Genomic DNA, 13,303 nt, shown 5'->3' with positions numbered 1-13,303 from the left:
ATATGTTTTTTGAGAAGCCCCACTCTATCTATCTCTGCAAAGAGTAGACAATAAATGTTTGCTAAACTCAAGAATCTTGCAACAGCTTCAAGGGAAGACAATCTGATGACTCCAAACGGTTTTCCATCACTTTCAACATGTAAGAGGCAAAGGCTGTTAAATTAAAACTCTTATTATTTGAAAAAAGACAGTTAATGAGAAGGACGTTGAAAAGGAAATATCCTGGACTTTTCTGATTTCTGCACCTTGGCTCATAATTCCTTCTAACTAGAAGACAATTCTTTACTTGTAGAAATCTGAAATAAGGCTGAGCCCAATGTCATCTCCTTTATGACATGTTCTTACATCCCCAGAGTGTGAATTAATTTTTCTCACCTTGACATGCTCATGTCAACTCATTTATGACATATCAATTATTGTATCAAAGTTATATTTTATATATATTAACATATTGATAAAGTTGGTATTAGCTGGTGAGAAATATATACATATATTCTAGTTCCCTAGTGACAGGGACATCATTGTATAATACTAACACAGTGCCCTGCACATAGAAGGCATAAGGAAATGTTTTGTGAACGAGCTCTACTGCAGGCTGCAGAGTCTAGAAAGATAAGAATGCTTTCTCTAGAAAAGTAGTTGTGTCATTAATTTATTCAAACAAATACTAAGCAACTCAGCCAGCATGACATGCTAAGATTGTACAGAATGCCATGTAGGTTCAGGAATGCCAAATTAAACATAAAAATAAAATAAAATAAATAAAATAAAATTGGGGGTTGGAAAAGAGTAAGAGAGGTTTTCACTCTAAATTTTACAAGGCTGGCTAGGAGCAGTGGCTCACACCTGTAATCCCAGCACTTTGGGAGGCGGAGGTGGGCGGATCACGTGATCAGGAGTTTGAGCCCAGCCTGACTAACATGGTGAAACCCCGTCTCTACTAAAAACACAAAAATTAGCTGGGCATGGTGGCGCACACCTGTATTCCCAGCTACTCAGGATGCTGGGGCAGGAGAATCACTTGAACCCGGGAGGCGGAGGCTACAGTGAAACAAGATCGTGCCACTACACTCCAGCCTGGGAGACAGAGCGAGATTCTGAAAAACAAAACAAAACAAAACAAAACAAAACAAAAAACCTCTTTTACATGCTGAAGAAATTAAAGGTAAGTGTCATGCAGAATGCCACTTCAAATAGTTTGAAAAAAATGTGTGTTTATGGTGTTTGTTATACTATTCTATCATCTTTTCTGTAGGTTTGAAATTTTTCAAAATAAAAAGTTTAAAAAATAAATCTCTTACACCTAGAAGGAAATCTGACTCAGTACATTCTCATCAGAGGAGACTGTGAGAGAAAAAATAAAGTCTTAAAATACATACTTCTATGTTGAGACTGATGGAAAGAGTATGATTTGCTCCTTTCTGGAGAGTAGCTTCTGCTACTGACACTGGAACCAGATCTGCTGTGTGGAGAATCCTTTCGGCCAACAGGTGATTCTCTGAAAAAAGTATTGTCCCTTTTATGAGGAGACCGCTCTCTCGCATAATGGGAAGAGTAGAAACTTTTTCTTCTAAAGCCATCTCTCATGTCCCTTTGAAAAAAAAAACATAAAATAAGTTAATTATACTCTATATCCTCTATATACAAGCACAATGGCAAAAGCTCTGATTATAAGCTACCCTTTAAATTGTACTCTTGGGGCCGGGCACAGTGGCTCACGCCTGTAATCCCAGCACTTTGGGAGGCCGAGACGGGCAGATCACGATGACAGGAGATGGAGACCATCCTGGCTAACACGGGGAAACCCCGTCTCTACTAAAACTACCAAAAAAAAAAAATTAGCTGGGCGTGGTGGCAGGTGCCTGTAGTCCCCAGCTACTTGGGAGGCTGAGGCAGGAGAACAGCGTGAACCTGGGAGGCAGAGCCTGCAGTGAGCCGAGATCGCGCCACTGTACTCCAGCCTGGGCAACAGAGCAAGACTGTCTCAAAAAAAAAAGAAGAAAAAAAAATTGTACTCTTGGTTCTCTTTTTCTATCACTACCTAACTGTTGAAGTCAGCTAACAAAATGAAACAGTATCAGTGAAATATGATCTAGAATGTACCCTTTTTCAGTTTGGAACAGAACCAGGTGGCTAAATGCAAAAGTTACCTTATTTTAGGCAAGCGCAAATTCTAAAATGTAAAAAACATACTGTCATATAGTTTCCATTTCTCTTTGCCACTAACAATACACCACACAGCTACCACATTCTCAAAACACTTAGAAATGCCGAAGATTTCCCAAGTAAGACACTTCATGGCCAGTTATCACCTTCTAAGTATAGAAACTACTGGTTTTCAAGGGATATGCAATTTGCCCACCCACCCCCAGGACAATGTGGCATTGTCTAGAGGTATTTTTGATTATCATAACTGGGGAGGAGAGTACCATTGATGGGTAGGGACCAGGAATGCTGCTAATTTCCTACAGTGCCCAGGACATGCCCCCCAACACTACACACCAAAAAACTCTTCAGTCCAAAATGTGAATAATGCCAACACTGAGAAACCCTGCTATATACCTATTAAATTCTTGCTGAGTTTGCATCCTCAGTACATAGATTGTTGCCCATCTCTAAATAACTACTTTTTATAAATCACGTCTACTTTTATAAATTAAATTTCTTTATTGAGAAATACCATCAACTCAAAGCACCAAGTAAGCCCTAGTAGTAAAACCTTATAAAGCAAAACCATTTTAAAATATCAAACCAAATCAAAATTACTAAATGAAACTATCATCAACTGAGCCTCTAATAAAAGAACACTTAAGAGTCAAACAGGTTTTAATCCATGATTTAACAAATCTACTGCAACATTAAAGAATACTAAATTTCAGACAGAAGAGTGTTAAGAGACATACCAATAGCATACAATTTCAAGTGCTTGGAAAATCATTTCAGCATCTTGATTGGCAGTCCATAGGATATAAACAGGCTGTTGTCCTAAAGTTCATTTGAACACTAGCTGATTAATACCCCAAATATATTGTCCCTTCAGACATAAGTAAGCTTCCCTGGGAAAAAGCAGAAAATAGCTTAAATTCATTTATGGTAAATGAACTGGTATAGAACACTAATAATGAAATAGAGCATTAAGGAATTCTAGCACTAGTTTAGTCACTAAAACTACAGGGGTCATACCAACAGCACTGGTTAGCCAGAGTGGTGATATGGGTATTAAATAAACAGGTTTTAGAAATTGTGTGAGGTGCTGGGACCCAATGGTGAGCCAAATGTACACAGTCCCTGCCATCACAGAACTCTCGGTTTAATAGGAGAGGCTGACATTAGACAAATATACATAAAACATGTGAATGCAGTCAAGAATGGATGTAGAGAGACTAACGAGGAACCTAACTTAGTCCAAGCAAGAGACAGTGGTATCTTAGATGGGACAGGAGCAGGTAAGGGGTCACAAATTTTACATATACAAGAATATACCCTCTAGACTTAATGGGATGTAGTTAACGTTTTACTAATAAAGTGTGAAAGACAGGATGCCAAGCTGATTCCCATAATTTTGGCATGATAGATTAATGAAATGAGAAAAATAAATTTGAGAAATGAGGATGCAGGTGAGAGGTCCACATTTTGATGGGAGCATGGCATATTTGTTTGTGTAATATCTAGGTAAGCAACTAAAGATACTAGTCTCAAACTCAGAGGAAATTTTTGGCTATCAATATAAATTTGTCTGTAAATAGGCAGTACTTAAAGACTGGTATAGATGAAAGCAAAGGAAAAAAAGAACAGCAGGCCTAGAACGTGGGGCTAAAAAACTCTACCATGAAGAGAGAAATGGGCTGTGGAAGAATGGGAGAACAGCCAAAGAAACATTAGAAAGGAGAATGCATTTATCATGGAAGCCAAGGAAAGAGTATTCTAACAAGGTAAATAAAGGTTTCCTACATTGAAATTATATGAGCTCTTATTGGTAACTTGCTTACAGGACAGAGAGGAAAGATTGACTACCTCCTTCTATTGAAGAGACAAAATGCTGAACTACAGTTTCCTAATCTGACACCAGATGGCAGTAAAATCACAGCACTACAGAGCTATCAGTGGCCTGAGGTGGCCGGATACACTTAGGGGTTGTCAAGTGTCAAATGTTAATAGCTCAGAGTAGAATAATGTCTCTTCTCCCCTTCACATCAATCCTTCTTCTGCTCCCCACCAATTTAAGCAAAAACATCACAACAGGCCTCAATTTTCATAAGTATCCTTTTTGATAAAGTGGTAATATTAGCCATTTTTTCAGATGTGTGTGTGTATTATATAATGTATATAGTGTCCACTATATGAACAGCACTATAGGGAATTACTCTTGCTTTGAAAAAGCTGAGTATATTGGGAAGGGGGGGTAGGGTGAGAGGGGGTGAGGACCAAATGTTTAAGAAGGCTGGTACAAAGTTACAAAGGTAACTTTGTAAATAGATGGAAAACTGATCCAGGTCTTAAGGAAAGATGAGATTTAGATTAATATTATCTAACAGAAATATAGCTAAGCCACAAGTAGTCATATCTAAAGTAAAGAGAAACAGGTCAAATTAATTTTAGCATTTTATTTTACTTAACCCAATATATCCAAAGTATTACCAACATGTAATTGACATTAAAAAAATTTGGTAAACTATTTTACATTCTCTTTTTCAACCTAAATATTAAAAATCCAGTGTGCACTTTATGCTTACAGAATATTTCAGTCTAACCTGACAATATTTCAAGTGCTCAAAAGGTACATGCAGTTAGTAGCTCCCATACGGGACAGCATAGATTTAGATGGTGGGAAAAGCATCACAAACTTTAGAAAAAGCAGTAACAGATTAAAGTACTATGTGAACAAGAACTGAAGTAGTTAGAACAGTAAGACCTTAAAAAAGCAGTGAGTAAAAAGCAAAGGTAGAAAACTTTTAAAAAGAGAAATGATAGTATCAAACACTGCAAGTCTCGGGGAGACTATGCATTTAAGACCTAGGAGTTGGCCGGGTGCAGTGGCTCATGCTTACAATCCCAGAACTTTGGGAGGCAGAGGTGGGAGGACTGCTTGAGCCCAGGAGTGTAAGACCAGCATGGGCAACATAGAGAAGCCTGTCTCTACAAAAAATTAAAAAATAGCTGAGTGAGGTGGCACCCACTGGTACTCCCAGCTATTCAGGAGGCTGAGGTGGGAGGATCACTTGAGCCTCACAGGAGAGGCTGCCGTGAGCCATGATTGTGCCACTGCACTCCAGTGTATGTGACAGAGCAAGACTCTGTCTCAAAAAAAAAACAAAAAAAAAAACAAAAAAAAAACACCAGGCCAGGCGAGGTGGCTCACGCCTGTAATCCCAGCACTTTGGGAGGCCGAGGCAGGGTGCATCACTTGAGGGCAGGAGTTTCAGACAGGCCTGGCCAACACAGTGAAACCCCATCTCTATTAAAAATACAAAAATTAGCTGGGTGTGGTGGTGTGTGCCTGTAGTCCCAGCTACTCGGGAGGCTGAGTCAGGAGAACTGCTTGAATCCAGGAGGCAGAGATTGCACTCCAGCCTAGGCAACAGAGTGAGACCCTGTCTCAAAACAAAACAAAAAACACCTAGAAGTCATTTGATCTATCAGTCCAAGAGTCCAGTAAAATTCTGGAAACCAAAGCAGATTGCAAGAAATTAAGATATAGCTAGTGAAGAAGTTAAAAGCCGTAACTTTTCTTCCAAAACAGGTTGAAGGAGGGAAGATGGGAAGGAATGGTATTTTGAGGAAAGGGGCTTATTTGACCATTACTGAAGGCTGATAGGAAAAAAGCCAATTCACTATAAAAGAAGAAACTGATAATCCAAGACACAAAAATGTTAATGGTAAAGAAGGAGCCAAAAGTCAATTGGAGAAAGTGAGACAAAGGGACTAAGTAGAAGAGAAGAATATGAAAAGAGTAAATAGAAAAACTCTTATTTCAAGAAAATAAAATACAACAGAGTTCTCATCAGAAGGCCTTTGTCTCAGTAATTACAGAAGTCATCAAAAAAGTAAAGAAAGAATGTGAATGGAGGCTTTATGCAGATTAGAAAGTTTTACTGATCCTCTGGGGCAAAGTATTAATTAGAGCAATCCTTCTCAAAATGTACATCCATAGACCTACCTGCCTGCCTCAGCATTTGCAGGAAAGGTGATAGAAATGCAAATTCATGGGCATCAACCCTCACCAGCTCAATTAGAATCTCTAAGGGTGTGACTCAGGATTCTGCATAAGGCTTTCCAGGTGATTCCTACGCACACGAAACGTTAAAAAGGACTGAATTAAATAACCTCACTAGCATGTAAGGGCTGTATGTAACTGAACTGTTTACAAGTCAGAAAGCAGAAATTCAGAGTTCATGATAAAGGCAAAACAATTCCCAGTGATGAAAGTAAGGCATGGCCATGCCTGTGGATACATAAAGTTGAAAAATACAAGAAACAACTTGAGTTAAACGTGGCATTAAATCAGGATACAGAGGCAGATTGGATAGAGAAGATTGTGAGTCAGAAATTGTAATCATCAAGGAAGAAGGAATGGATTCCTGGAAATTCATCAGAGAATACAGTAAGATGGGGTGGTGTAAATGAGGATGTTTAAAGATGACGTGGAAACAGAGGCTTGGAGAAAGTAATGAGGAGGAAGAAATATGCCCGAACTCATCTCAAGAATCAAGGAATTAGGAGGCAAGTAAGTTGGAGGAAAAGTTTCAAATCTCATTCCATTCCTTAACAACTGGATGACCGTGACCAAGTTATTTAATCTCCCTACGCTTTAGTTCCCTCAACTATAAAGTGGGGATAATAATAATACCTACTACACAGAGTTGATGTGAGGAATACACAAAATAATATATGTTAAAAATTTAGAACAGAACCTGGCATACAGCACTCAAAAGATGTTAGCTATGTCTGTTTACCTAATACCCTGGTATTACTTCCATTAAACCAGTAAAAGGTTTGCAGCAAGAAAGAGCCAGGCATGCCAATACAACTGCCTGATAGTTGTATGTCATTCAGGAAAGCAAAACTATGGAATCTTGCATGTCTCTAAGAGTTTAAAACCAAGCCATAATAAAGCTTCTAGAAAAAGACTTCGGCTTGACTTCCCACGGAACTTACTTTACAGAGGATGAAATGCCGAGAACTTCAGTAAAAGAGTCTTTATACAGATAAAACATATGAAGTCAAGTAGGCAAAAATGCAGCTCACTAAACTAGGGGTCAGAAAATGTTTGCTCTTTCAAAAGCCAAATAATATTTTAGGCACTGTGGCTATATGGTCTCCATCACATCTTCTCAACATTCTTCTGACACACAACAGCAGCCACGGATAACATATAAACAAATAGGCATGGCTGTGTTCCAATATAATTTTATTCACAAAAACAGACAGCTGACCAGATTTGGCCTATGGGTTGTAATTTGTCAACCTCTAATCTAAATAATTACGCACTTCCTGAAAGTTTTCAAGCACAATTTATTAAAGAAGAAAGAGGCTACCTACAGCTTCATATTTCCCACAGAATATCAAGAAAGGTATGGACTTTTTCACCCCATCTTTTACCAATTTCTTAAAATTTTTGTGCTTTAAAAGTGTAATTGTATTTTGGAAAGAAAAATTAATTAAATAATGATAGAAATGTTTTGGCTGGTTCATATTTTGTTCTCTACCAGAGATCTGACGAAAAGCCTTTCTTAAAATATGTTGCATAGAACACTAATCCACAAAATATTAGTATTTCCCATTCTACTACAAAACATAAAAGGGGGTTCTGTGAGTAAATAACTTTGAGAAACACATTTACTTAGAGTTCCACATCTCAGATTACTCCTTAATGGCAGATACAGATTCAACAATTAATTCATCTACTTATATATGGCCTTTTGATCTTATTATAACTAACCTCTCTGAGCTTCATTTTCCTAACCTCTCCAGACACAGCAATTCTGACATGAATGGTATCTATATCACAATTTCAGGTTTTAGTCTTTTCATCATCAGTTATCTCATTTTTAACCTTACATGAATACATGGACTCTCAAGCTTTAAAATATTTTATATAACTGAGACAATTTGGGGAGGATAGCAATCAATTCTTATTATAACACATATCATGATAAATTCAGGTGAACTGAAAAGCTAAATGTTTGGATGGAAAAGACAGAAGAAAAAGACCCCCCACCCACCCAAAACAACTGTAAGAAAAAAAAAAATTTGTAAGTAGGCAGGAAGAGCCATTTTGTATCAAAATACCAAGTATAAACTATATACAGAAAGCCCTCTAAGGTGAAAATTAGAATTAGATTTAAAGCAAATTTCCAATTAAAAGAGAAAATTTCAACATCAATGCCAGTCTTAAATATTAATATTTAATAATTTATTTTTGGCTGGGCACAGTGGCTCACACATGTAATCCTACCACTTTGGGAGGCCGAGGCGGGATGGGTCACTTGAGGTCAAGGAGTTCAATACCAGCCTGGCCAACATGGTGAAACACTGTGTCTATTAAAAATACAAAAATTAGCCGGGCCTGGTGGTGCACACCTGTAGTCCCAGCTGCTCGGGTGGCTGAGGCAGGAGAATCGCTCGAATCCAGGAGGCGGAGGTTACAGTGAGCCAAGATCGCGCCACTGTACTCCAGCCTGGGGCAACAGAGCGAGACTCTGTTTCAAAAACACAATAATAATAATGATTTACTTTTAATCTTTTAATGAATGCTAGCAAAACCACTAAGAATAAGATGAACACACTAATAAAAAACAGACAAACGATATGAAGATAATTCAATGGTAGATGAAAAATATCACCTCACTAAATATTAATATTTAAGATAACAAAGTTAAAATAAGTTTTCTCTATTAAATAGGCAAATAATCTCCTCTAACCAGTTACTGTGCCAAAGAATTAGATCTAGGAAAGGGTTTTGTTTAGATATAAGGTAAGACATAAGGTTGCTTAGTTTGACCTTTCCATGGTGTCTTAATTTAAAAAAAAAAAAGAAACTAAGACTTTGATTTTTCATTTTTACCTGATTTATCATAAACTGTGTTTTTATACTACGGGATAAAAATTTAACAGAAATAGGACTCAACTGTTTTGTAAAACTAACATCATGTGCACTAGTACCTAAGAGTATTCACAGAGTACTCACCATTATTCATAGTAGCCGTATATGTACCTCTGTTACTGTTGGAAGGAAAATTAAACAGTAATAAACATCAAGATACCCTTCTCATTTATGGATTAGTGGAATTATTTTATAATCTCTCCTTTTTTTCCCTCAGAGATAGAAACTCTCATGGTTGACATTTGAAACCTAGTGCAAACTATGTTCAACAGTTAATTGTGATGAGAAGAATGAGAAAGAATTAAAAGCATTCTGCAACATTTTGTGAAACTAAGCCTAAAAAAGCCAGATATTTACAGACATGAATGTACGGCTGCATACAGAGAGAGAAAAAAACTTGTTCATGAAGATAAGAAAGGCGTTCTGACAGTCATATTTGCAGTCCTATCTAATATTTTATCTCTGTGTGGATCCTAGAAGTTTAACCCTGATTTATGGGCCAGAGTAATATTTCCCTTTTTAGGACCATTAAATCCCTAGTGATTTCTAGCCAAACCCAAATGTTGCATATTATTCGTGATAAAGCTTAAGTAGACACTTAATCTTTAAAAATATTCACTCAGCCTCCAGGAAAGTTCTAAAACCTGTGTTTAAAATGCCAACTCACTGGGGCACAGTGGCTCAGGCCTGTGATTCCAGCACTTTGGGAGGCTGAGGCAGGCAAATTGCTTGAGCCTAGGAGTTAGAGACCAGCCTGGGCAACACAGGGATAGGGAAACCCTGTCTCAAAAAAAAAAAAAAACCAAAACCAAAAACAAAACAAAACAAAAAAACAAGAAAGGCCGGGTGCAGGCTCACGCCTGTAATCCCAGCACTTTGGGAGCCGAGGAGGGCAGATCACCTGAGTTCAGGAGTTCCAGACCAGCCTGGCCAACATGGTGAAACCCCGTCTCTACTAAAAATACAAAAATTAGCCAGGCGTGGTGGTGTACGCCTGTAATCCCAGCTACTCAGGAGGCTGAGGCAGGAGAATCACTTGAACCTGGGAGGCGAAAGCTGCCATGAGCCGAGATCGCACCACTGCACTCCAGCCTGGGCGACAGAGTGAGACTCTGTCTCAAAAAAAAAAAAAAAAAAAGTGTCCGGTACTAGCGGTTAGCTGTAAAAACCACTCAGTATCAACTAGTATAATTTTCTTTGTGCAAGTATCATCTCGATTTTAAGAATTTTTTTGTTGTTTTATCCATAACCCTGAAGCATGCTAAATAGAGAAAGAGTATATTAAAGTCTGGACATATTTTTAATACTGTTCCATAAATCACCAGGTAAAAACTGCAAGTAACAAAGGTCCATTTACCATGGAGAGAAAACTTACAACAAAAGCCTTCAAACTATAGGTTTCTAGCTATATTGGAAATGAAGGTATCAACATATATGATACAATGCATTTAATACAATGAACTATACGAATCAAAAAGGGCCTTCGAAGAAATATAAATAACAATACAACCAGGATTATGAGGCCTCCAAAAAACACATCTGACAAAGCTGATGCTTTTTATTATCAAAGAGTACACAGCCTGAGAGTTAGGACAGTGTCTCTGGCTGTATCGCAAACACTTCAGCTATACTGCCTGGCATACAAAAGACGCAAAGTCATCAGGAGAATGGAGGAAGGGAAGAACTAACACCCCATAAGGGACTGTCTCTCAAAATGTGGTCCTTGAACCATCTGTGATTGCAGATTACTTTAGATGCTTATTTGAAAAGCAGATTTTTGAAGCTCAGATTCTCCTGTTAATACAAATCCCCAAGGTAATTCCAGCCCCTCACATCAGTCAAACCAGGTAAGCGGTGATAGAACCCTCAGTGTCAGCAGATACATGTTCACCAGTTATGAGTAAAATTCGACCAAGTGGGAGAAACGGATACAAGGGAAGGGAAGAATGGGGAGATGGAAAGCATTTACTTCTTATTCTGAACCTCATTTTCCTCTCCTTCCCACATCCAAATATACACAAATATTCACAAAAAATATTGGCTACTTCCTTTCTAGGCAATAGGAACTTCCAAAAAGAATTACGATTTCAAGAATTATTCTGAGAAGGCAGCCTGGTAATTAGTAAGGCAAGCTTAAGAATAAGTGAAGCACAACCTCAAATATCTTTTATTTTAAATGTGGAAACAGAAAACCACAGGCACTGCGACTTAAGCTGAGGAATTTTCCATATCACCTCTTCTTCTATCCTATCAAAAAATCAAACACCTGTCTGCCTGCCTGCTTGAGTTCAGATTAGAAGTTTGGTGGTCAAGTTCAAGGCTCTTTCCACAAATTCACATGTTTACAGTTAAAAGTATTCTAGGAAAAGTAGAACAAACAAAAGTATTCTAGGCATAAGATATGGACTAAGAGATCTTCCAACTAGAACTTTGTTTTTTTAAGGCGGAGTCTCCCTCTGTCACCCAGGCTGGTGTGCAACAGCACGATCTTGGCTCACTGCAACCTCCGCCTCCCAGGTTCAAGTGATTCTCGTGCCTCCGCCTTCCGAGCAGCTGGGATCACAGGAGCATGCCACCATACCCAGATAATTTTTGCACTTTTAGTAGAGATGGGGTTTCCCCATGTTGGTCAGGCTGGTCTCAAACTCCTGAGCTCAGGTGATCCACCCACCTCGGGCTCCCAAAGTGCTTAGATTACAAGCATGAGCCACCTGCCTGGCCTTTTTAAAAATTTTTTGAGACAGAGTCTCACTCTGTCACCCAGGGTGGAGTGCAATGGTGTGATCACAGCTCACTGGAGCCTCAACCTCCCAGTCTCAAGCAATTCCCCCACATCGGCTTCCAAAGGTACCAAGCGCATGCCACCACATCCAACTAATTTTTTAATTTTTTTTGTAGAAATGGGGTCTCCTTATGTTGCCCGGACTGGTCTCGAACTTCTGGGCTGAAGCTATCCTCCCACTTCAGCCTCCCAAAGTGCTGGGATTACAGGCGTGAGCCACCACACCCAGCCCCTAGCATTTAAAAATAAAGTATATTGGCCACTTGATGACACTCTTGTTCCATACTTTTAAACATTATATAATACTTTAAATCAGTTCCATCCTAAGATTTATTACTATTATTATTTTATTTTATTTTGAGACAGAGTTTCACTCTTGTTGCCCAAGCTGGAGTGCAGTGGTACAATCTTGGTTCACTGCAACCTCCGCCTCCCAGATTCAAGCAATTCTCATGCCTCCGCCTCCTGAGTAGCTGGGACTACAGGCACGTGCCACCATGCCTGACTAATTTTTGTATTTTTAGTAGAGACAGGGTTTTGCCATGTTGGCCAGGCTGGTCTCAAACTCCTGGCCTCAAGTGATCTGCCCACCTCAGCCTCCCAAAATGCTGGGATTACAGGTGTGAGCCACTGCACCCGACCACTAAGGTTTATTATAAGATCTCATAACTACAGGGGGAAAAAATGACCTGAAAACAACTTCATTCTAAGTCACTAACTCTTGGTAGAGTATGGCATGTTTCTTTGATACAAAATGAAATAAATCCTGATATATTCTGAATTTCATCTATAAGTATGTTTTGAAAAAATAGACAATATAATCATTGTGTAAATACAGAAACAAGATGAGCAGGTGACAACACACTTGAAATGTAGATAACTTTACCAGGCATACCCAAATATGAAAGTGATCACTTTCAGAGCGGGGCGGGGCAGTGGGGAGTGGGCATCAGGGAAAATGACAGAAAACTTGACACATTCTCTTTTCTTCCATTAGCTGTTATCTAATCCAGTTGCTTCCAATGATTCCACGCTTGTTAGTAAAACACATTTGAATATAAACCACTAATACATGTATACTAGATTTATAAAGTATGTTCTACAACATGAAACACATAACAAAGTGAAAAAAAATAGCTAGAGTATAAAGTTCCACTGCCAGTAATAGGCCTGTGGAAGATGGTGTGAAAGCAACGTGGCCCTGTAACACCCACCCAGTGATGGCAAACTACAAAAAAAAAAAATTTTAATTAATTAATTAATTTTTAAAAAGGTGCTGGAGAGAGCAATAAGAAAGACTCACGGGGCCAGGATAATAACTACAGTTAGGGGTGTGAACAAACACAGTGATGATACTGGTGTCAGGTCTGGAATTTGACTTTGCCTTACCTACAAGGTTATAAATTAGACTGTTACTG

The 13,303-nt window shown here is 38.6% G+C and overlaps 1 protein-coding gene across 11 annotated transcripts in view; it reads right to left on the bottom strand.

Annotated features, from left to right (window-relative positions):
- PPHLN1 (periphilin 1) overlaps nt 1-13,303 on the bottom strand; it is a 120,516-nt gene that overhangs the window by 72,276 nt on the left and 34,937 nt on the right. For all 11 annotated transcript variants that reach the window (XM_063672637.1, XM_063672638.1, XM_054445306.2 and 8 more), the window contains one exon: nt 1,380-1,591. In XM_063672637.1, the coding sequence (XP_063528707.1) occupies nt 1,380-1,591 (212 nt within the window). The remainder of the gene's footprint in view (nt 1-1,379; nt 1,592-13,303) is intronic.

This window comes from Pongo pygmaeus, chromosome 10 (genome assembly GCF_028885625.2).
Source record: "Pongo pygmaeus isolate AG05252 chromosome 10, NHGRI_mPonPyg2-v2.0_pri, whole genome shotgun sequence".
Taxonomy (NCBI): Eukaryota; Metazoa; Chordata; class Mammalia; order Primates; family Hominidae; genus Pongo; species Pongo pygmaeus.
This window is presented reverse-complemented; position numbering and strand designations above follow the sequence as displayed.